The sequence below is a fragment of the Labeo rohita genome, chromosome 17 (genome assembly GCF_022985175.1).
Source record: "Labeo rohita strain BAU-BD-2019 chromosome 17, IGBB_LRoh.1.0, whole genome shotgun sequence".
NCBI classification, from domain to species: Eukaryota; Metazoa; Chordata; class Actinopteri; order Cypriniformes; family Cyprinidae; genus Labeo; species Labeo rohita.
Window position 1 is genome coordinate 2,013,454 of NC_066885.1, and position 26,794 is coordinate 2,040,247.

The following is a 26,794-nucleotide window of genomic DNA, read 5'->3' on the forward strand; positions in this document are numbered from 1 at the left end:
TGACCTACATTCAACAATTTATTTTTAGAAATGGAATCCACTCTGGATAATTAATAATAAAAACAATAATCTTCTACAAAGTGACTTTTCCTCAGACAAAATGAGCTATGAATTCATTACAATATGTTTTGTAACTGTTTCTGCAGTACCACGTAACTTCATCAAGACTAGTTATAACGAAATAAGACAAAAACAAACAAACAAACAAAAAAACATGCAGCAAAACCAGTGCAGTCTGACTCACGAACAAATTTCAAAGTTCTTTAAGAAATCAATCAAAAAGACTTAAGTTTTGCAGGTGTTTATGTAGCATTAAATGACTTCACCAGAACGAGTTCTGACAAAGCTAGACACTGTAAACCTTCCACAGAACACATATTTTAGGAAATAAAACAATGGAGCTTCTCACCAGCTGTATATCCTAGAGGCTCCATTATCAAATTTATGACTGACCTATCATTAAAAGCACTTCCTTATAATTTTACTATCCAGTGCCATTGAAAGGCAATTAAAAACAGGGTGCAGCAAAATGATCTGCTGATAGTCATCAGTGACAAATCTTGGTGCTATTAGAAATACAGCTTCTTTAGTGGTTCTATGCAACCCTTTTTTTTTTGGCCATACAGGGTTTTTGCATCTGGTTATTTAAAATGACAAAGATGGTTTTCTACAGGAACAGAGAATACATACTTCTTTTCAAGTGACATTTCACAGATAAATTCCTAAACTCTCAGTAATTGAGTCATTCTAAGCAGTTTAAGTAAGTAACGCTCACTAATAATGATATTACACCTTAAAGAAACAATTCAGGGAAATATTTTCCACTGCATTTGCAAGTAATCGATTCCTCTAAAGCTTTTAAAGAGCTTATAAACTGCTCTCAGACATTCAGTCTGACCCATTAAACTTGTACGATCAGAAAACCCAGACTTAAACACATGTCTGGCCTCTAAACCAACTAACCGGAATGAAATATTTATGAAATTAACTGTCTTAAGTGTTTTTAAGTGTCTTAAAAATGCTTACGAGTGCTTAAATTGCTTAATGCTTAAAAATGCTTAAATTTCAATTAAAATTTTATTAATTGCAGATTTGAACATTTTTCATTAAAAATGGGATGGAATGGTTGAAACAATGAAACAATTTCTGAAATTTGTATTACAATTTTACACACAAAAGTGTTTTAAAAACACCTAGATTTTATCATATCTTTTTACATAGAGCATGAATTTATGAAACTGTTGAAGCAATTTCAATTCAAATTTAATATTTGTCAGTGTTGCAACAATTTAATAAATCTACGTGTCTAATAAATATTTTAGTTTAAAATTTCAAATCAGATTACATAAACTGTTGCATTGTTTCAATAAATTTTTAAATGGTCAAATCTAGGTGTCTTAAACATTAAAAAAATATTCAAAATGTATAAATTGTGTAACTGTTGCAACAATTTAAAAAAATATATATTTCTAACATTAAAAATGGTTGAGTCTAGGTTTTTAAAAAACATTCATGAGTGTAAAATTTTGATTCAGATTTCAGAAATTGTTTCAGTGTTGCAACAATTTCATAAATTATTCAATTTCTAACAAAATATGGTCAAATCTAGTCATAAACATTTATCAGTATAAAATTTCAAATCAGATTTCACAGATTAAGTTAATGATTAAATTTCTAAAAAAAATATGGTCAAATCTAGGTGTCTTAAACATTGATAAGTGTAACATTTTTGAAAATTGTTTCATTGTTGCAACAATATAAAAAAACCCATTTCCAAAATATAAAAAATGGTTGAGTCTAAGTTTTTAAAAACATTCAGGAGTTTAATAATTTTGATTCAAATTTTAGAAATTGTTTCTTTGTTGCAACAATTTAAAAAACACACGGGAATATATTTTCTAAAATGAAAATAGTTGAATCTAGGTTTTTTAAAAACATTCATGAGTCTATAATTTCATTTTAAAATTTTTCATAAATTGTTTAATTGTTGCAACAATTTCATAATATATTCAATTTGTAACAAAATATAAAAATTTGTATTATAATTTCAGAAATCGTTGCACTGTTTCAATACATTTTTAAATGAATACATTTCTAAAATATGGTCAAATCTAGGTATCTTAAACATTTAAAAATTTATATACAATTTTAAAAAAATCTATTTCTAACATAAAAAATGGTTGAGTCTAGGTTTTTAAAAACATTCATGAGTATAAATTTTTATTCAGATTTCAGAAATTGTTTCAGTGTTGCAACAATTTCATAAATGATTCTATTTCTAACAAAATATGGTCACATCTAGTGTTTATCAGTATAAAATTTCAAATCAGATTTAATAAATTGTTGTACTGTTAAAAAAAAATCTAAAAATAATTTTTTTTTTTTTAAAGATTCATGCATGTAATAATTTTGATTAAAATTTCAGAAATTCTTTCTTTGTTGGAACAATTTTAAAAAACATATTTTCTAAAATAAAAATTGTTAAGTCTAGGTTTTTTAAAAACATTAATGAATGTAATAATTTTGATTCAAATTTCATAAATTGTTAGTTGCAACAAATAAAAAAAAAAAGATATTTTCTAAAATATAAATTGTTGAGCCTAGGTTAAGTGCAATTATTTTTATACACATTTCATAAACTGTTAAATTGGTGCGCCAATTAAAATGAAAATAGTTAACATTCATGAGTCTAAAATTTCATTTTAAAAATTTTCATAAATTAACTGTTGCAAAAATTTCATAATATATTCAATTTGTAACAAAATATAAACATTTATATGAGTGTAAAATGTATAATTTCATAAATTGTTGCACTGTTTCAATAAATTGATACATTTTTAGATTTCTAACAATATACTCTAAAATCTGTAAAATTCAATATCAATTTCTTAAATTGTTTCATCGCTTCATAAATCATTCCTTTTCTAACAAGAAATGAGTAAATACAAGTGTTTTAAAAATGCTTGTCAATTTTCAAGAATGTAAAAAAAAAAAAAAAAAAAAATTATCCAAACTTCATAAATTGTTTCACACTCCTAAGTGTTTTAAAAAGATGCTAAAAACGACATTTTATATCCAATAAAATTATGTTAATTCAACAGTTTATTAGTATAGAGCTAATGATTAAACGCAGCGTTTGAGCATTGCTGACCTCCAAACACACACACACACACTCTCCTTCAGACGCTTACAGGAAATGTAAACACACCTGACACATACCAGTAACATTCCTTAACAGGGATTGGATTGAAACACGCTGTCCTCCATATGGAAATCCATGACGTACGAATGACAAACACGCTCATCCCGACTGACTCACAGACTCAGACAGGCAGAGAACAGAAATGGGAATGACTCAATAATGACTCAATAACAGATAGACAAATCCATACTGTAGTCACAGAGGCGATGCAGTCAGAAAAGATTTACAGGACCGATCTGACAACACCCTGACCACTGGATCACTTCAGCTCAACCCCTTATCACTGAACAACTCTACCACACACTAAACCAGCCAAAAACAAGCATTAACCCACATACCTTCATGTCTGACTGTGAGAGTTGTGAGGATTGTGAACACAAACAATGATTAACTCACCTCAAGGTGAGTGTAGTATTTGACCTGAGCTCCAACGCATTCACCAACTCCAAACAGCTAGAGATAATGAATCTAACATCAGCAAACAAACCACACGCAGAGAAACCTATGCTCACATGAGGCTGCTTTCTGTCTGGATTCGCAGACATATCTGGAAGTGAACGTCTGTGGCGGAATTGCTGGAATTCCAGGGATTCTCAAGCACAGAGGTTTGATTTTCATAGCTTGAATTCCTCAATCCTTAAAAATAACACCGACTGTAAGAGATGCTAAAAACACGTGTCCTCTTCATCTGATCATCTATTAGAGGTAGAAAACGCAAACGATAACAGCCCAAAATAGAGTTGTGATCACTCAATATAACATGCGACAAAAGTCAGATTTCAGTTTTATGTGTAATGCATGCACTTTATGCATAACTTTGTTGTTATGTTTTAATAATTTCAGAAATTATTCTGCTTCTAACAAGATATGGTCAAATCTAAATCTATAACCCATGCACTTCATGCATAAAATTTCATCAATTGCAATTTTTAAAATACATTTATAAACAACATTTTAATTCGAATTTCATAAATTTAATAAATTGTTGCATTGTTCCAATTTTATAAATTATTTAGTTTCTAACAAGATATGGTCAAATCCAGGGGTTTTAAACATTCAAATTTTATTATTATCATTTTTTTTTTTATGCATAACTTATGTTAAGTTTTTAATAAGACATATCTACACTACAAAACACTACAAAACTATGTATATAAACTTTTCATAGTAGTAAATAATATAATGCTGTTTCTTTACAATTATTTATGAAATTTGCAACCACTTTCTGGGTGAATAAATTGTTTCTATACCAATTTTTATTCTGTATATTCTGTACATGATGCCTACATTTTCTGTCTGATTGCATTTAAAATTTTTAAAATTTGGTTTAAATGCAAATTTCAAATTTTCAAAATTTAAAAGATGCCATATATATGAAGTACACCTTCCCTGTATGGACCCACTTTAACTTTTCAAAAAATATATATATTTTTTTGTAATTTTTCTGTTATTCAAAGTGTCAAAATATCATGTGGTGCGACCGTCTGGGAATAACTCTTGTTTTGGAGACATCTTTGAAATTACCCTAAATTTATTTAGATTAATTTTCTGCACTATTTGGCATGACTTCCAAAGTATTTTGTAAACCTGTATAAAATTGCAAAGCATTTGTATTTATATTTCCACCATAATACATGCATTTTATGAAATATCATGCGGTGCGACCATCAAGAAACTACAATTTTAAGACTTTTATGTTGAAATCCATTCAAAGATAGGGCTTTGCATCATATACCAATTTGCCAATGACCCATAGAAGCATCAAGCAGGTTTGTAACCTTTTCAACGGCTGGTATGTAGTTACCAATTTTGGACATCATGTGGTATGACCTTTTTATTCTAAATTTCATAGTGACCTTTTGTGGGAAGCTTGCTTGTTTTGTTTAAGTGGCCAATTCTGTGCTTGGAAATTCTGACTAAATTAGAAATATCATGTGGTGCGACCAAATGTCATGTGGAGCGACCACTGCAGAGCGTTTTCCATTATAGATATATGTCCTAGATTGGCCGTTTTTGTGCTTTTATATTCAATTAATGGTTTATATACATAAAATACTCTATTTTAGTATCATTTGGAATAGATTTTTATGCAATTTGGGTCATTTCAGATGGTTTATGTTTAATCTTCGTCAAGGTGATGCACTTTTCACATCTCTTTAAACAGATTTTTAAAGATATAGGGCCTTTGTGTCATTTGGAGTGACCACTCATCAGGTGGTGCGACCTATTATAGAAATAACTGTAATAAAATAAAAATAAAATATATAATTTCTGTGGTCAAAATATGAATCACTGCTACAGTATGCTTATGTGAATGGCATTTTTAAAACATTTTTATCAGTTTTACGCAATTTACAGGAAAAATAAGTCTACTACACTTAAGAAGACAACTGAAATTAAAAAACAAAAATATCTTAACATTATTTACAAAAACTCTTTATTTCTAAACACAGAGTACATTAAAAAAAATGTTAAGCATGTTAAGGAAATGAATTAATTTTAATATAAATCATGGTTGCACCACATGACATTTAAGGCTATGGGCAATTCATCGAGATGAAAAATCACTTAATTTTAAATTTTAATATGAATTTATGTGTACACAAAATTCTTAATGTTTAAACAATTACAAAAGATATCATTTTTGTATTTTAAAATTGGCCTGTCGAAAATCCTTATACATCAATGACCCATATAGAACCATTTAAAAGAGAAAATATGTACTTATATTTAGCAGGGATGCACTAAATTGATTAAATGTGATAGTAAAGACATTTATTATATTTCTATTTCAAATAAATTATGTTCTTTTGAACTTTCTATTCATCTGTGAATCCTGAAAAACATTTTTACGATATTTTATCAAATAAATGCAGCCTTGGTGAGCAGAAGAGACTTGTCTGAAATAATTCAACGCCAAATTCTAGTTAGACTGCACACATCATAAATCACTGAATAAGTCATAAAAGATCGGCGATGCACATGTAAAACATAAAACACAGGGAAGCAGCTTGGATTAATGATCTCTGGCTCGAAGCGCCACATTTCCTTCCAGCAAGTTACAATCAGACACACATCAGTCAAACTGTAAAAGCAGCTGACGCAAATTTCAGACAGAACAACATCAACCACAACCATAGTCAAAGCAGAGAGCAGTGACGTCTAGGACGACTGGAGATCTGATCATGAACACGGTTTCACTGATGCAAATGACCAAGCATGTCGTACAGTTAAACAACATACAGTTCGAAACTAAAAAACAAAAACAAAGTTCAACTACAAAAATTAGTTGGTATGAGATCAATTACATAAACCGTATGTCTAACAGCAGAAAGCAGCTCTAGAAATATTCCTCACCTGAGGCGAACAAACGCACGGCTGTTTTCGTTTGGAAGTTTCCTGATATCTCTAATCGTGCCGCACACCTCAGGGAAGAAAAAGCAGATCTGATGGGATGTGATTAATGTGTGTCGGTGTTTTACAATCCTCTACTGCCTCGACACTCCTATAATCACACCCACGTTCACACGCAGAGACCCACAGAAAAGTTACTACTGATGCTTTACTTCGAAATGCTACTACCATGATTAGGTTTTAAGTAGTTTGTAGATATTATAGTCTTTAATTATCAGTGCTAGTACTGAAATATATTGAAATACCATCTAATACAATAACTGTTTACCATGGTATCAACGCAGTAGCAAATTTATCCTAATGGGATTGAAACAAAATAAGATAAATAAATATATTATAAATATATTAAATCAATAAATAAAATCTAAATAAATAAAAATAAATGACATTTAAACAAACATCATTTTAATAAAAATAAAATTACTTACTGGTAAAAAAAAAAAAAAAAATCCCAAACACTAATATTTAATATTTGGTTAATATATTTTGGAAACAATCCTAATAAGATTAAAAAATAAATAAATTAAACACGATCCTACTAAATTAACTAATCTAAAATAAAATAAAATGAATTAAAAATAAAATATAATATATTTATTTAATATTTGTTTAATTATATTTTGGAAACAATCCTAATGAGATAAAAAAAAATGAATAAATTAAAAAAAAAAAAAAGTAAACACAATCCTACTGAATTTACTAATCTAATCTAATCTAATCTAAAATAAAATAAAATAAAATAAAATAAAAAACAAAAACAAGCAAGCCTTAAAAAGACCCAGAAATCTAAAGGAACTTTAAAGGATTCTTAATAAAGTTAAATAAAATAAAATATTTATTTACTATTTGGTTAATTATATTTTGAAAACAATCCTAATGAAGGAAATAAATAAATAAATAAAAAACTTTAAACATGATCCTAATCTAACTAATCTAAAATAAAAAATAAAATAAAATAAACAAGCAAGCCTTAAACGTATCAGAAATCTAAAGGAACTTTAAACGATTCTTAATAGAATAAAATAAGTTAATAAAATAAAATAAAATAAAAATAAACAAGCTTTAAAAAGACCTAAAAATCTAAAGGAATTTTAAAGGATTCTTAATAAAGTTAAATAAAATAAAATATTAATTTAATATTTGTTTAATTATACTTTGGAAACAATTCTAATGAGGTAAAAAATAAATAAGTAAATTAAATAATAATAATAAAAAAAATAAATAAACACAATCCTAATCTAACTAATCTAAAAATAATAATAATAATAATAATAAAAAAAAATTAAATAAATAAATAAAATAAAATAAACAAGCAAACCTTAAACGTACCAAAAATCTAGGAACTTTAAAGGACTCTTAATAGAATAAAATAAAATAAAATAAAATAAAATAAAATAAAATAAAATAAAATAAAATAAAATAAAATAAAATAAAATAAAAAATAAAATAAAATAAACAGTGAGGCAAAGCACACACATACAGAAAAACAGAGCAGCCTCAAGTATCGGTCCAGTTCAGCTTTACTAACATCACTTTTCTTCAACATTTTTATGCATCTTTCTTTACAAGAAACAACAATTGTGTCTAAATGCAATTTATTTTTAAGTGTTTGGATACTTTTCGGGGCTTTTGTATGGTTTTACACAAATGATGTACACCAGAATGGATTGTAACAACGTAGCTTTTCTTGTTGCCATTTAAAAAAATAAACAAAATAAAAATAAATAAATTGTGATTTAAATAAAAATTTATTAATAAATTGTGTTTTTCCACTTGTGTTTAAAATGCTTGTGCTTTTCTCATTGACAATAAAAAAAAACAAATAAATAAATGAATTGTGTTTTTCCAGTGGTGTTTAAAATGCTTTGCTCACTGAAAATAATATATATATATATATATATATATATATATATATATAAATAAAATATTATGTTTTCCACTTGTGTTTGAAATGCTTGTGCTTTTCTCGTTGACAATAAAAAAAATAAATAAGTAAATAAAAAATACTAATGTTTTTCAACTTATGTTTGGAATGCTTCTGCTTTTCTCACTGGAAAAAATATATAAATAAAATATTAATTACGTTTTTCCACTTGTGTTTAAAATGCTTCTGCTTTTCTCACTGACAATAAAAAAAAATAAACAAATAAATAAATAAATGAATAAACTGTGTTATAATTAATTGACGATAAAAAACAATAAATTGATGATAAACAAATAAATAAATTGTGTTTTTTTTTCAATTTCGTTTGAAATGCGTGTGCTTTTTTCACTGACAATAAAAAATAAAAAAATAAATAAATTGTGTTTTTTCACTGGCGTTTGAAATGCATGTGCTTTTCTCATTGACATTTAAGAGACGTTTTGATGGAAATTAGCGAGGCGGATCCACGTCTCTTTGAGGCTCATATGCAAAACAGACAGACACAACACAGTCGGAGAGAAGCCGGCTTTCACCAAGTTCACAATCACACACAATGAACTCATCGACTGGAAAACTGACGAATAGACAAAATGATCCAGAATGAAGGCCACAATGCAAGCTCTTCTAAACTCTTCAATCACAATTCATTATGCAACAACAGTACATTAAACACAAATGAATTTCCCTGTTTCTCTATGAGCAAATGTCATTAAATCTGTTTCTCTAAGGCATTCGTAAGAACACACAGGAGTCAATGAGAGTTTGGCCGGATGCCTTTGGGAAACACTGACGCTCGTCATTGTGCTGGAGGCAGAAGCACAAACAGTGCGTGTTGTCTGGAGTATTTAGTAGCTACTCGAAATGAAACACTGCCAAGCATCAAGAGAACTCACACCATCCACCCTTTCATTAAACTGAGACCGAAATATCTGCTGATGGAGAACGTCAGTCCTCACAGACACTCAAACAACACAAAGTTCACATCCACGTTTTTTGAAAAATGTTACTACCAGGACCAGTTTTTAAGTACTTTGCATATACCATAGTGTCAAAAAATAGTAACCATTACCATTCCATATTTTATATATATCGAAGTACCATCGAATACCATCACCGTTTTCTATGGTACCAACACAGTAACAAAAAAAATATATATATAAAATAAAAATAAATTACAATAAAATTTTAAAAAGCTTTATAAAAAGCACATAAATTAAAAATATTCTCTAAACTGCTCACATTGGTGGAAAATATGGTGGTATTTCAAAATAAATAAATAATAAATAAATACTAATGGGATTTTTTTTAAATTATATTTTGGAACCAATTAGATAAAAATCCAAATAAACAAACAAACACTGCTATATAAACTAATCTAAAATATATAATTAGGCCTAAAAAGTACCAAAAAAAAAAAAAAAAAAAAAAAAAAAAAACTAAAAGCAATGTTAAAAGATTTTCATGAAATAAGAATTACACTTAAATAAATCAAAAAGTGAAATAAAAATACACTGCATTAAAATAAAAAATATATATACGTTTACATTAAAAGCACAGAACTAAAAACTGTCCAAAAAAAAGACAAAAACAAAAAACTAGAATTTTTTATATACTGGAACCAATCCTACTGAAGTAAAAAAAAAAAAAAAAAAAAAAAAAAAAAAAAAAAAAAAAATCCTACTACATAAACTAATCTAAAATAAATAAATCAAATACATAAATTGGTAAAACAAAAGTACCAAAAAAGTAAATAAATAAAAATAAAAAATAAATAAAAATTATTATTATTTTTTTTTTCACCATAGTACCAACACAGTAACAAAAAAAATATAATAAATTAAAAATAAATGACAATAAAATACAATAGCACATAACATAAAGCACATAATTACAAAATATTCCTGATCAATTTAATACAATTATAACTGCTCACACTGGCGACAAACATGGTGGTATTTGGAAATAAATAAATAAATAAATAAATAAATAAATAAATGAATGAATGAATGAATAAATGAATAAATGAATGAATGAATGAATGAATGATCTTTTAAAATTATATTTAGTATATTTTGGAACCAATGAGATGATAAATTCAAATAAACAAACAAACACTATTAGATAAAATAATCTAAAATATATAATTAGGCCTAAAAAAAACAAATAAATAATAATAATAAAAAAAAATAAATAAATAAATAAATAAAAGCAATAAGAATTACATTAAAATGAATTAAAAAAGTAAAAAAAAAAAAATCCTAGAAATGTTTTAAATTATATACTGTTAAAAAAAACTATTCAAAAAATCCAATTAAACAAACAAACAAACAAACAAACAAACACCACTAGATAAAATAATCTAAAATATATAATAAGGCCTAAAAAGTACAAATAAATAAATAAATAAATAAATAAATAAAAGCAATGTTAAAGGATTTTCAAATCAAATCAACTAAAATAAATAAATGAAATAAGAATTAAAATAAAATGAATAAAAAAAGTAAAAAAACAGCACACAAAAAACCAAACAACAACAACAACATTAAAATTGTTTATATTAAAAGCACAAAACATTCCTGATAATTTTAATTAAATTAAAATAGCTCACACTGGTGACAAAAAAAAAAAAAAAAAAAAAAAAAAAAAAAAAAAAAAATCCTACAGATGTTTTAAATTATATATTGGAACCAATTCTAATGAAGTTAAAAAAAAGAAAAAAAAAAAAAAAAAAAAAAAAAAAAAACCATTCTACTGCATTAACTAATCTAAAATTAATAAAATATTTTATCCTAAAGAAAAAATTTAAAATAATCAAATAAAATAAAATAAATAAAAAGCACAGAATCCAGATTATTTTTAAAAATAAAACCATTCACGTTGGTAACAAACAGGGTGACATTCACAGATTTACCCCACCAGTGCTCAAAAGTGAAAGTAAGCAGTACTAGTACTCATAAAGCTCATCCATTTGGCCGCCACATGTTCAGCAAGAGAGAGAAAGAGAGAGAGCACAGCTGAATCAATGCGTGTCTTTAAAGACTCGCTCATTAACACGTCACCTCCACCGCCATCAACAACATTTTCTTGCTATTTTTACCCGGCGAGAGTCTCACGACACTATGAAAACAGAAGGCGTCCATTATAAAGAGCTTTGTTTTCACCTGGAGCCCTTCATTTCAGACGTACCTGTGCATTTCTGCTGTCTGACCGTATAATTTGACTTAAAAACAGGGTTGGCGTAGTGTCAGATCTGCAGATAACCACACAACTCATAACAGAAACTATTACTGAAACCATTTCTGATGACAGACAGAGAGACGCAAGTATTTGTCTAAAAAAAAAAAAAAAAGTTTTCGTGCTGCACAACAATGCTCAAACTAGATTTTCACATTCAAATGAAGTTCAGACGAAAGTTTGCCAAAATGAAATATAATATATTGTGAATAAATTGTGATAATTGTAATTAATAATCGCAATTACAGTTTCAAGGGAATAACTGACAATTATGATTTGTCATAATTGTGCAGCTCTAATATAAATAAATATATAAATCTATATAAATAAACAAACAAACAACCAAAAACAAATGTATAGGCCTAAAACATAAACCATAAAATATAATTATAACATAAAATTAACATATTTACATTAACATAAAATAAATAAATATACAGGCCTGAATGAATAAATAAATAAATAAATAAATAAATGTAAATACCTACATAAATAAATATGTAAAATAAAAAATAAAAACATAAAACACACACACACACGTAGGTCTATATAATGAAAAATAAAATAAATAAATGTAAAAAAAAAAGTTATATAAAACCAAATAAAGAAATAAATAAGCAAACAAACAAATAAACAAATGTATGTATGTACAGGTCTGAATAAATAAATAAAAAGGTGTATCTAAAAAAAAAATATATATATATAATATATATAATATAATATAATATATACATACATATATTAAAAAAAAACGTAGGTCTATATAATGAAAAATAAATAATTATATATAAAAAATAAAAAGTTAAATAAAACCAAACAACAAGAATAAATAAATAAATAAATAAATAAATAAATAAATAAATAAATAAATAAATAAAAAGACCTACATAAAAAAAGGGGGTAGGTTTATATAACACAAAATAAATATAAAAAAAGTTATATAAACCAAACAAATAAATAAACAAATAAATAAATGTATAAATGTATAACTATGTAAATTACAAAAACAAAAAACAAAAAACAAACAAAAAACAAATGTGTAAGTCTATATAACACAAAATAAATTTAAATATAAAAATAAATATAGAAAATTTATATAAAATAAAACGCCTTACAGGCCTATATAAACACTATATAAAACATAATTAAATAAATGAATAAATAAATAAAGCCTATATAAAAATGTTATATAAAACCAAAGAAAGTACAGGCCAAAATAAATATAAATACATAAATAAATCTGCCTATATAAAAAGTTATGTAAAACCAAATAAACAAATACATGCATAAATGTATGTATGTCCAGGCCTATATAAAAACTAAACCAAAACTAAACTAAACATTTTGAGTGAAACTATTTAATTGTGGCTGTTTCTTTATATAACTTCAGGAGACGGGGAATATAATCAAATTATCTATTGTTTTGGCACTTTTTGCCATTTTCGAGCTTGAAAAAAGAAACATATAACACATTCAGTTTCACTGAAAGAACTCAAATGCATGTGGAATAACATGAGGTGGCGTAAATGACAACAAAATGTTCATTTTTGGGTGAAACACTGTCATATTTACATGAAAACACGATCAAGATAAATCAGGTGTCCTGGTATTTCCACAAGAATGTTGCAGCTGGAATTCTCCAGCCGTCTTGAAGTCAGTGTTTCTCTATAGAAACAGTCGGTGGCCATAAAGCCAATTAAGCCCTCAAACGGCCCTCAAAGCACCTCCGCTGAGACCCATTCACAAGCCTATTTCCTCTGAACAACACCGACCATCTGTGCGCCCGGATCTCAATGATGGGAGCCCATTGTGAAGTTTATCACGGGACCCAAAATGCACAGAAAGAGCCCTGACACTGACAGCACGCTGGTGTGGAGGAAAACCTGTGTATGACCTCAGAACATCAAGCTGATGAATCTGTGTGTTTCTGACCTTTGCTATTGCATTCAAACCATAAATATGAAACGTAAGCTCCATGGTTTGTGAATATGATAGGAATGTGTATATGAACATTATTATATAAAATCCTATATATCCAAATGACTGAGGACAAAATTGACAATAAATGTTCCCAAATGTAAGCAAAATCTGGTACAATATTTGTCCAAAATTAAAAAAAAAAAAAAAAAGGAATACTAATGAGATATTTTTATTATTATATTTCGGAATAGTTCCAACTGTATAAACTACACCAAAAATATATTTATTAAAAACAACATATAAAACCTACAAACTAAATAAACAAATAAAATATAGTCCTATATACACCTAAATAAATACTACATATAACCTGCATTAAAAAAAAAAGTCTATATAAAACATATAAAATAAATAAATAAATAGCCCAATATAAAAATGTTATATAAAAACTAAAAACTAACAAAAAAACAAAACAAAACAAAACAAAAAAAAAACACCACACAAGCCAGTATAAAAGCAATATAAGCTAAACAGTTAAATAAATATGTGGAGGCCTATACAGAAACTATAATAACCATAAAATAATAATAATAATAATAATAATAATAATGATAATAATGTATAAACCTGTATAAAAACAAATAATGTACAGGCTTAAATAAATAATTTAATAAATAGGCCTATATTAAAAAAAGTTACACAAAATTGCAATAAATAAAAATAAATAAATAAAATGTACATGCATAAATAAAATGTATGAATTGTACATGGCTATATAAAATATGCATACATAAATAAATAAATATAAATAAAATGAAAAAAATACATAAAATAAATACATAAATTAAACTTGTACAGGCCTACATAAATAAATAAATAAATAAATAAATAAATAGCCTATATTTAAAAAGTTATGTAAAACTTCAATAAAACAAAAATAAATAAATAAATAAATAATACATAAAATGAACATGCACAAATAAAATTAATTAATTGTACAGGCCTATATAAAACATACATACATACATAAACAAATAAATAAAATAAAATAAACTACATAAAATAAACACAAATTAAAATTGTACAGGCCTATAAAAAAACTTATATGAAACCTAAAAACTGAAAGAATAAATAAATAAATAAAAAATATTTTAAATAAATTGTAAATAAATAGGCCTATATTTAAAAGTTATATAAAATCCCCAATTAAAATAAAAAAAAATAAAACATAAAACAAATAAAAAAATAGTACAGGCCTATATAAAACATTCATTCATAAACAAATAAAATAAAAATATATATTAAATTAAATACATAAATTGTACAGGCCTATATAAAAAGTTACTTTAAAAAAAAAGTCAGTACACAGCAGTGTCTTCATTTAACACTTGAAATGTCAAAAGGTTTACGCAAGGGTCATGGTTTGGGTTCATCTATTGTAATTATAATAAGCTTAATTTAAGAACAATTGAAGTCAATGGGAAGTCCTCAGTGAGACTGCTGGCTCAAAGTGTGTGTGTGTGTGTGTGTAACTTCACCGTTACTCTAGAAGTCTAATCCCAGTTTCCCCCGAGGCGTCCAGCACAGCACTTCCTTCACGGGACAAATTTCTCCTCTTATCCCAGAACGGCTCCTCACAAATCTCCACGACGACTCGAACGGCTCATTAAACTAATGCGCACAATGAGGGGAGCCTCTTTCCCCGACACAGATTATCAATTACTGCAATAACGGAGGAATTCCCACAAAAGAGGCGAAAGCACGAGAACAGCGAGTCGAGCAGGAATCATTCTGGAGGAGCTTTGAGAGCATTGTGAGTAGCCATAAAAGCCCTTGCAGAGAAAATAATGAGTGTTTTATAAAGGGCAGACAAAATAAAAACACAGTAACTTGCCATTAGGGTGGCTGGATTAATTCTAGTTGGTTTAGCGTGTGTAAGATCTGCGCACGCAGCTGAATTCCTCACGGGTCACATACAGTCGTTTTCATTTGGGTCAGATTTACTCTGGATCGTTTCCTCCAACACACCCACCGAAATACTCCACACATGCCGTCAGTAAAGCACAAACCAAAAACAAAACCCAAACAGAACAAGACGAAGCAAAACTGGTAGTAACACTCACAGAAAAACAAATCACAACTGAAACATGCCCATGTGTTTTTTTTTTCATGTTAAATGTTTTACTTTTGATTTTCATTACTGTAATAAAATGACGTTTATTGTATTGTAGTGAAAAAATAAGTCAATTTTATTAATTAACTATATACACTAAAAATAATCTAAATAAAGCTTTAATCAAAATTATACATTACATTTACAATTTATATTTATTTGTAAATAAATACATAAAATAACTATAAAAATAAATTTAATTATAATACAATTTTTATTTTTGTTTATTTTATTTTTTATATTTATAAAAAAATAAATATATATATTTCTGCATTATTTTTATGTATTAATATATATCTAGAAATATAGTTAATATATATAATCAATCAAATTAATAAAAATAATTAATAAAAAAGTACATTAAAATTACATTCAAAATGCATATAGCTTTAATCAGTCAAAAATAAAAAAATATTATAAATATTTACAATTTATATTTATTAGTAAACAAATACATTATGCAATTATAATGAAATGATCATTTTTTATTATTTATTTTATTTTTTATATTTATAAAAAATATAAATGTAAAAATGTATGTATAATTTATATTTAATAATAAATAAAATATATATCTAAAAATGTAGTTCAATATCAGTAATATATAATAAAGCTTTAATCAATCCAATCCAATATTGTAAATATATACATTTATTTTTATTTGTAAATAAATACACAAAATAACTACAAAAATAAATGTAATTACAATACAATTATACTAACTTTATAATTGATATTATTATTATTATTATTATTATTATTATTATATTTATGAAATATAAATGTATATATTGATGCATAATGTATAAATATAAATATATATTTTTTTTTATTCACTTCACATTTATTTGTACAGCGCCTTTCACTATACATATCGCTGCAAAGCAACTTTACAGCTAATTAAAGTTTTTACAGTTTATTTAGTAGTCGCTTACTAGTGGTGACTATGTAAATATATACACAACTTTTTTTTCTCTCTTGACTTTGGGGTATGGACATTTTCTGTTTAGACATTTATCTTTTTAACTTACCAGGACACATGAGATGCTTCAGGTCAAAACACACAAACTTCCTGACAAACGATCACCTGCCTCTGACACACCGTTCTCCATCTGTCTGTCATTTATTCCTGCCTCTAAAACATCACGAGTCGCTCTTTCAATTCCCACTCATCCGTGTGCCAACAGACGCTCACCACGACTCCCTGAAACTTCCAAAATAGGCCATAAATGGAGAGCATCCACTGCTCGATGACAAGATTTGTTTAGGGAAATTTGGAGCGCAGTAAGAAAGTAAGAGCAGAAGACAAGCGGTCTGTGTTTACAGACAGGGAGGAGAAGATGAGGAGGAGATGAGGAGGTGTGCCGTTCTTTCTAGTGTTCGATCCACGCCAGAAGTCTGGCACAAAAATGGTTATGAAAGCCATACAAGTCTCTTTTGTGAACTCGCATCCCTCTCACCAAAATCAAGTTTCTCCATTACTCAACATTTCCACACCGGCCTCCGTCGAATCGCATTAATTGGATCTGATTCACAGACATTCTTGCACTTGTTTTGGCAGAGCGGAGGAGAGACGCCAGCCAAGCGTGAGCTCACTGCACTCACAGCGGAACGGAAACGCACACATCTAGAGCAAATAAACACTGTACTGTACTGCAGAAACACACTGATCAACTCCTGCATTAAAAACAGACCAAAATGAACACTCTCCAACAGCTGAATTACAATAAAAACTGCTTTGTCAGGTAAATAAAAACAGCCAGTTACTCTGTAACTTTATTAGAAACTGTAACAATGATACATGTTTAATGATACATAGCAACATGCTGACAACCAATCAGAACACAGTAGCAACCGCACAGAAACACTCCAGCACTGTGGCATGGCTTTACATTCCTCATATATATATTTATATTTAATATGATTCATGAACCACGTTGTTTGAAGACTAAGACTACATCCAAACTAAATAAATAAATAATAAAGGGTTAAATTAAGATTTACAGACTAATGCCTTAGTCTACATGATCATTCAGAAATTTGGGGTTGGTACAATGTTTTTAAATTAAATATTTTTAAAAGAAGTCTCTTCTGTTCACTGTAATTTACTTCTGTGATCAAAACCTGAATTTTCAGCATCATTACTTCAGTCTTCAGCGTCGCATGATCTTTCAGAAATCATTATAATATGCTGATTTGCTGCTAAAAAAACATTTCTGATCATTATAAATGCTAAAAACAATAGGAAGTCTAATTGGATAAATAAAAATGAAACAATTTATTAATTTATTACAATTTAGTTATTTTTCAGAAATTTTGTCTGCTTTTAATTTCTAGATTTCATTTTAATTGTTCAATTAAAGCTGATTAATAAACAAGAATGTCTAATAAACTGAATAGCATTTTATTTTTCAGAATTTTTTTTTACAATTTATAATTTTTATTTTTTAGAAATTCTGTTGTCTGTTTTTAATTGCTGGATTCCATTTTAATTGTTCAATTATATCTGAATAATAAAAAAAGATGTCTAATAAACTGAATAGCATTTTATTGCTTAGAAATTCTGGATTACATTTTAATTGTTTAATTAAATTTTATTAATCATTTTAATTATTTTTTAAAATAATAATGCCTATTTTAATTTTTCTGGATTCTACCTTATGATTTAATACAAATGTATTCACAAAAATAATAATTATTTTCATTAAAATAATGCATACAACTTTAGCAACTGAAAAAAATATCCAAAATGTTATCAAATAAAATTTTAATAATTGTTTTCATTTTTTCGCTTTTAAACAATGAGCAATTTGTCTGAAACAGAAATCTTTTGTAATGTCTTTAGTGGCACTTTTGATCAATTTAATGCATCCTTACTGAGTAAAAGTGTTAATTTCTTCCCAACTCCAAACTTTTGAACCTCTATGTCTCCATTCCAGTGGAGTGAAACCGGTTTCACTCTGGTTTGAGGTCAGTAAATCCAGCAGTATTGACAGATATGCATGTTCTCACCTTCTCCCATCAGGCTGTTGTTGTGAGCGCAGCTGGACTCTTCTCTCATGTCCCTCTCACACTAAAAAACACACACACAAATCAAACTCAACACCTGAACAAATACAAACACATCTGACTTCACACTGACATACTGAACTGACAGAATTTTAAATAAACTTATAAGGGATCATTAATATGCATGTGTATCTTAATGCATTTACATGCATGTTTGCACTTCACAATGAACAAAATACAAACGTGACACTCGAAGATTGACGGAATAAACCATCGCAAATAATAAAAGCGGTTTGACAAACAGTTCTAGATCTCCAAATTGCCACCATGCCTTAGACAAATATTGTGTTAAGGCTGTTTTCTGCTCTGTTGTGCCAGTGTATTGTGATAAACGCATGCATTCCAGCTGCCCCCGGATCTGCCCTCGACTCTGCTGTCTTATCAGTCCAGCAAACGCAAATTCCAGCCATTCCATCAGACAGAGTGAATCAGTGTTGGCCGCGGAGTCGCTCGCCAACGTACGACGTACAGGAGACCCCGAGGACTTTAGCACTGAAACCCAAACGAAACTTCAACTTGACTGTTTGTTCACCTTCAGCCAAAAAACCCCGGCCCTGAATCCAACAGGAACAAAGTGAAAGCAACAACTCATGTGTATGAGGAAACTTTCAGATAAAAACACAAACAGAGCCCTATGAAACTGGTTTTACTTTTCCCAAAACTCTTTGTTTTTCCATTTTCATTTTTCTGGATTCTATTTGAATTAAAAGGTTATTAAATCAGTTGGATAAAACAAAATTATTACATTTTTAACAATAACATCGCTCTATGAAATGCATTTTATTTATTTATTTATTTACATGATATTCTGTGTTGTCCGCTTACATTTTTCTGGATTTGGTTTTAATTGTTTAATCACAAATACTGTGTAGTCAGCTGGATAAATAAAAATGTAACAATGTAAAAATTTATTACAGTTTAACAATACTTTTACCCAGTGAAATGATTTTTTATTTTTTCGGGAAATTATTATTTTCTTTTATTTTTTTTGGATTCCATTGTAATTGTTTAGTTACATTTTAGGTTATCCAATCAGTCTGATACAAAAAAAAAAAACAAAAAAACATTTTTAACAATAATATTGCTCTATGAAATATATTTTATTTATTTTTTTCCTTTCAGATATTCTGTGGTGCCCGTTTCAGTTTTTAAATTTTTAAAAGTTTAAAAAATTTTACCCAAATGAAATTAGTTTTATTTTTTTCAGAAATTCTTAAGTTTCTTTTACCTTTTTTTGGATTCCATTTTAAGTAAGTAAATTGTAATAAACCACAACAGGATGTCTAATTGGATAAACAAAACTAACAATTTAATTTATTACAATTTATTATTTTTATTTTTTTCAGAAATTCTGTTGTCTGTTTCCATTTTAATCAAACTGAATTCTATTCAGTTTCTAATAAACTGGATAAATAAAAATGTGACAATTAATTTAATTAATTTTTTTGTAATAATGTCTACTTTAATTTTTCTGGATTACATTTTAATTGTTTAGTTGTTACATTTTTAATCGTTACATTTTAATAAATAGCAAAAGGTTATCTAATCAATTTGATTAAAAAAATATTATAAAATGTATTAAACTTTTACCAATAATATTGCTATGAAATGCATTTTATTTATTTATTTTATTTTTAATGAAATGAAATGCATTGTATTTTTTTCAGAAATTCTGTGTTGTCTATTTTTCTGGATTACATTTTAATTGTTTAATTAAATTTTATTAATCATTTTAATTTAATTTTACATTTTAAAATTTTATTTTTTCTCAATTCTGCTTTATGATTTAGTACTAATTTATTGGCAAAAACAATTGTAATCAAAAGAATGCATACAACTTTAAAAATTGAAAAAAAAAAAAAAAAAAAAACATCTAAAATTAAATTAGAACAATTGCTTACATTTTTTGCTTTCAAACAGTGAGTAAAGTGCTTTTTTAAAAAACTGAACCCCCTTGTTGTTCATGTCAAAAACAGGCCAGACATCTCAAACGCCTTCACTAATCTTGAACTAATTTGACTGTAATGGTGTGGAGAGCATTTGTGAGCAGATTTCATGAGTTTCAACATCAGGATCAGAGATCAAAACCACCGAAGTCCTCCAGGATTAAAATCTACATTGTACCTCAGTGTAATTGCTGCTTCTGCCTCTGAACTGACAGCTGTGCTGCTGAGACGAAGCCAAGATCACAGCCGAGGCCGTCTGGACGATTATCGCACAGCAGATAACGGGCTTACATCAGGATCAGCGTATCTCACAGGGATGCAGCATTATAGAGATTTCAGTCATGTACGTGTCACGTATGACTAACCCCTACACGGGATTGACTGCAATCTGCTCTATTCTATTCAAATGTGTCCTTTGCATTTTAAACAGATGAAGTGTGCTGACATGTAAATGTCCATTTGGTTCAGAACACCAGTCAAAGTCCATCTGGGGAGCTTTTGTTCCCACAGCTGATAAAACGTGCTCACCGAAATCTGACCCTCGCATCCAGGTCTGGGATTTGTCCTCTAATTGAAGGCAGATGGATCCGTCTAACATGGATTTTAACATTAGAGACAGTTTCATCTGTTTTCATGCCGATTTACTGCTCGAGAAACGCATTAACGATGTTGAAAACAGTTGCTGCTTCATAATTTGTGGAAACTGTGATACATTTTATTTTTCAGGTTTCTTTGATGAACAGAAAGGTCAAAAGAACAGCATTTTTTAATACAAACCTTCTGGAACATTATAAATGTCTTTACTGTTACTTTTGATTGGTTCAGTATGGAAGCCTGTTTCTGCCATAAACTGCCATGAATAAAAAAAATTCAAAAGGTAACTGCAACTTTTTATCTCACAATTTAGACCTTTTTTCCCAGACTTTTTCAGAATTTCAAGATATAAACTCAAAATTGAAAATACTGTAAAATATATAAACTCAAAATTGTAAAATATATAAACTCAAAATTGTAAAATATATAAACTCAAAATTGCAAAATATATAAACTCAAAATTGTAAAATTTCAAAATTAAAAAAGTATTTATAATCAGAATTGTAAAATATATATAAACTCAGAATCTTAAAATATATAAACTCAGAATTGCGAGATGTAATCTCAGAAAGGCAAAATATATAAACTCAGAACTGTAAAATATAAAAACTCAGAACTGTAAAATATAAAAACTCAGAACTGTAAAATATAAAAACTCAGAACTGTAAAATATAAACTAAGAATTGTAAAATATATAAACTCAGAACTGTAAAATATATAAACTCAGAACTGTAAAATATATAAACTCAGAACTGTAAAATATATAAACTCAGAACTGTAAAATATATAAACTCAGAACTGTAAAATATATAAACTCAGAACTGTAAAATATATAAACTCAGAACTGTAAAATATATAAACTCAGAACTGTAAAATATATAAACTCAAAATCGTAAAATATATAAACCCAAAATCTTAAAATATATAAACTCAAAATTGTGAGATGTAATCTCAAAAAGGCAAAATATATAAACTCAGAATCGTAAAATATATAAACTCAGAACTGCAAAATATAAAAACTAAGAATTGTAAAATATATAAACTCAGAACTGTAAAATATATAAACTCAGAACTGTAAAATATATAAACTCAGAACTGTAAAATATATAAACTCAAAATCGTAAAATATATAAATCCAAAATCATAAAATACATAAACACAAAATTGTAAAATACATAAACTCAAAACTGTAAAATATATAAACTCAAAATTGTAAAATATATAAACTTAGAACTGTAAAATAAATAAACTCAAAATCGTAAAATATATAAACTCAAAATTGCAAAATATATAAACTCAAAATTGCAAGATGTAATCTCAGAATGGCAAAATATATAAACTCAGAATTCCCCTAAAAAATCTCATTCTGACTTTTTATATCACTTTTTTCCTTGTAATTTTAACTTAATTTATAAGAAAAAAGACATAATTGTAAGATATGAACTCAGAATTGTGACAAAAATCTAAATTGTGAGATAAGAAGCCCCAATTACAATTTTTTTTTATTCCCTAGTCAGAAACAAGCTTCCATAGTTTAATTTTTCCTTGCTGAATAAAAGCATTAATTAAAAAAAATAATAATAATTACAAAATTTTTGTAACAATCCTAATTTTAATCTGCACTGGTCCAAATAAATTCTAAACGCTGAAAATGAATTTTCTATATTAAGAATCTATCTAAACTGTTGCTGTAGGCTGTAACGTGTTACATAATAAAGCAACACCCAAAGAGCATTTTGCAACAATGGCTAAAAAAGCAAGTATTGCAAAAGATCCTCCAGCCTCCCCTTGAGAAGACTGACACGAAGCTGCATTTGTTATATCTGACATCATGAGAAAATCAGACGCTCATGATTGAAATTAAAAGCGTTAACAAGAGTATCACGGCATTCTGAAGAATATAACTTGGTTTACAGTGAATGGGTGCCATCATAATGAGAGCAGAGAAAAACATCAAAATAATCCACACCACTTCAGTCTATCAATTAACATCTTGAGAAGACAAAAGAAACAAATCCATCATTACGAGATTTTTTTTTTTACTTCAAGCCATTGCTTCCTGTTCTTCTTGTTAACAACATATATTTGCATTGATTTAAAGAAATATGGAAAGATCACAAAGTGATCATCTTAACCTTTTTATGAATTTTTTTCTACTAAAATCTCCTGATTCTGAGATGTTTCTTCAGAGAAAAGACCCTAGTCTAGATCTCAATGTTTTTCATTGCTCAGATTTTACAAAGTCAGAAATCTCATGCTTTTCATCAAATGATCTGTGCTGCATTCATTTTATACTCCTACAGCCTAACTGCAAGTTTTATTTCTCCTGAGAAAACTAAAATCTCCCCCGAAGTCATGCAATGAATTTTTATCTGGAGAAAATCCACTGAAATGGATATCTGATGCATGCAACATAAATCCAAATAGCTTTGTGAAACACTAAGACTATCTGCTTTAGAAACCATTTATTCTCATAAACTCATGAGACACAATCTAATGACAGTTTCCAGACCAGTCCGTACTCTTTCATTATCACTGTGTATTTATTCTTCAGCCATAAATAAATGGCTGTCAGCCGTATAGGAAAGCCTCCCTATCGAACTCCCTCGGCTTTCTCACACACAGTTAAAACACAAGGCGACAATTACTTCCTCAATTAAAACACTTCCGAAAGCCAAACACTCCCAGCGCTCCCTAAAAATACTCCCTTCTCTTCCGCCGCCGACCCCGCGACCCGACACCGTCTGCGGGACTAAACCCTCGGGATGACTGGAGTACTAACAAAGGGCTGAGGGACAGACGGGAGGTGTATGAAAACATGAAAATGCTTCATTGACAGGCAGACGCTGAGACAGTTATTACTGCAGCAGTTTATCTTGGCTGACCTCACTTACAGTCTCACGCTTCAAGAGAATGTTTCAGAGAGACAGACAGTAGTCTAACCAGTCATAAAACACAATAAATCAGCTTTTATCTTGTAGATGAGTTTGTTTCTTTATCAGATTTGGAGGAAATGTAGCATTCCATCACTTGCTCACCAGTGGATCCTCTGAAGTGAATGGGTGCCATCAGAACACCCAAAGAAAGCAAGTATTGCAAAAGATCCTCCAGCCTCCCTGTGAGACGACTGATATGAAGTTGCATTTATAACGTGACATCATGAGAATATACAGGGCCCTATGATTTTCGCAATGCAGAAAACGCAGAGGGAATCGTGGAATCCAGTCAAAAAAAAACGGAATTTACTGTATAAAGCAGAATGTCACCGAATTTGTCAAAGTTTGGATGAATTAATCAAAAGTAGGTCATTACACTGCTGTAACAGTCAACCCTCTTTGTTTTGTTGCCGGAGCAGGGATGTAAGTTAGACAAGAATATCTCAGATTGAGCGATTGAGGTGTTGTGTTGCTGGATGTGATAATGAACATAGTGGTCGTCATTTACTCCCGACATCTGAGCCGCTGAACTGAAGATGCAGTGAATTACGTTTGTTTGTGAAGGAAATGCGCCTCCTGATCTACATATATCCATCTATGTTCGCACAAATCATTCGTCATTCAGCTTCACTTACAGCAGAAGTGAGTATACGGATTTTTTTATGAATCTTTGCGATCACCTTTCCTAAAAAGTGCTAGTTAGCAAGTTTAGCGGCTAAACGCAGCTAAATGCGACTAAAGTAAACAGGCTCGTCTCTCCACAGAGAGAAGAGAGGGGCGGGGCGAGCAGAGCTCATTAACATTTAAAGCAGCCTCGACCAGAATGAGATAATTTTTGCAGAGCTGATTTTGGCAAGGTAAAAAGGGTGTTGTTTTACACTACCATTGAGAATTTTTAACCCAAGTATATTATAGACTTTTCATTAAGACCCTAAAGAATCATATCAACTTGTGGAAAATGGGCATCCGATGACCCCTTTAAGCAAAAAGACTATTTAAATATGAATCGTTCAAGTTCTCTGTGTCTCTGTGTGTGTGAATGGCGCAAACGCGCGGTTTTGTTTACAACACACTGAAGTGCGTGTGACGCTCGCAGTGATTGCAGTGTCTGCCGTCTCACCAAATGAGGACATAAATACATGAACAACATTTCCAGAACTGCTGTGATGTTTCTTCATGAGCATTTTACTGTTTCTTTTGAGAGAACCTTTATCATATACACACAGAAATGCAAAGGTATTGACGGCAAACTGTCAAAATAAAAGTTTGGTTTAACTTGAAGAGATATATTACTATTGTTTAGTACAATGCAAGTAATACTACTACTTCTATTGTTACTAAAATTGTTAATTTTATTTTAATATGGAATAATCACAATTTTTTGTTTGTTTAGTGTTTACTTTTCATTTCATTAAAAGATTAATTAAATTAATATTTTATGCCTTCATTTGATAACCAGAAAAACTTGAATATTGTAAAAATTAAAAATTAAGATATTTGTATATATTTTAATAAATTGATGTTAACTTGTATAAGTTTCATAATTTTAATTAATTAGACTTGCTTTGTGGTTAATTAAATGTAATTTAACAATTAAAAATGTTTATAAACCATTAAAAAATGGTTAAAAATTGGAAAAATTTAAATGTAAAAAATGGAATTTAGAAAAAAAATGTAACAGAATTTGGGAAAAAATGAAACGGATTTCATAGGGCCCTAAATATAACTTGAATGAATGGGTGCCGTCAGAATGAGGCCAAACAGCTAATAAAAGCAACACAATAATTCACAAGTAATACACACCACTCCAGCCAAAAGCTGCACGCCTGCAATAAACAAATTCATCATTAAGACGTTTTAAATTAAAATACGAGTCCATAATCCATAATAACACTTCATTCTGTGAAAAAGTGGTCTGGTCTGACCAGCACCAATTACAAGCCAAAACAGTCCAAAACAGCTCTAAACCAATATGTGGCTGGATTTTGATGTGAGAGACATCAGGAGACTTTTTCCACTGGATTTTAAATCAAAACGCCTTAATGATGGATTTGTTTCTTACAAACATGCAGCTTTTGTCTTCTCAAGATGTTAACTGATGAACTGGAGTGGTGTGGATTACTTGTGGATTATTGTGATGTTTTTATCAGCTGTTTGGACTCTCATTCTGACGGCACCCAATCACTGCAGATGAGCAGGTGATGCAATGCTATATTTCTCCAAATCTGATGAAAAAAAAAAAACCTACATCTTGGATGACCTGAGGATGAAGACATTTTCATAATTTTTGGGTAAACCATTCCTTTAAACTGCATGGATTCCATGCTACAAACAAATCAGGATTTATAAATGCATAAACTTTGTTTTTCACTTCCACCAACT

The 26,794-nt window shown here is 28.6% G+C and overlaps 1 protein-coding gene across 4 annotated transcripts in view; it reads right to left on the minus strand.

Annotated features, from left to right (window-relative positions):
- The window catches only part of LOC127179935 (pleckstrin homology domain-containing family G member 3), a 64,625-nt gene that overhangs the window by 32,384 nt on the left and 5,447 nt on the right, over nt 1–26,794 (minus strand). For all 4 annotated transcript variants that reach the window (XR_007829575.1, XM_051133769.1, XM_051133770.1 and 1 more), the window contains exon 2: nt 18,880–18,940. Coding sequence is in view for 3 of the 4 variants with exons in the window: in XM_051133769.1 (XP_050989726.1) it covers nt 18,880–18,928 (49 nt within the window). In the remaining variant the exon portion in view is untranslated. The remainder of the gene's footprint in view (nt 1–18,879; nt 18,941–26,794) is intronic.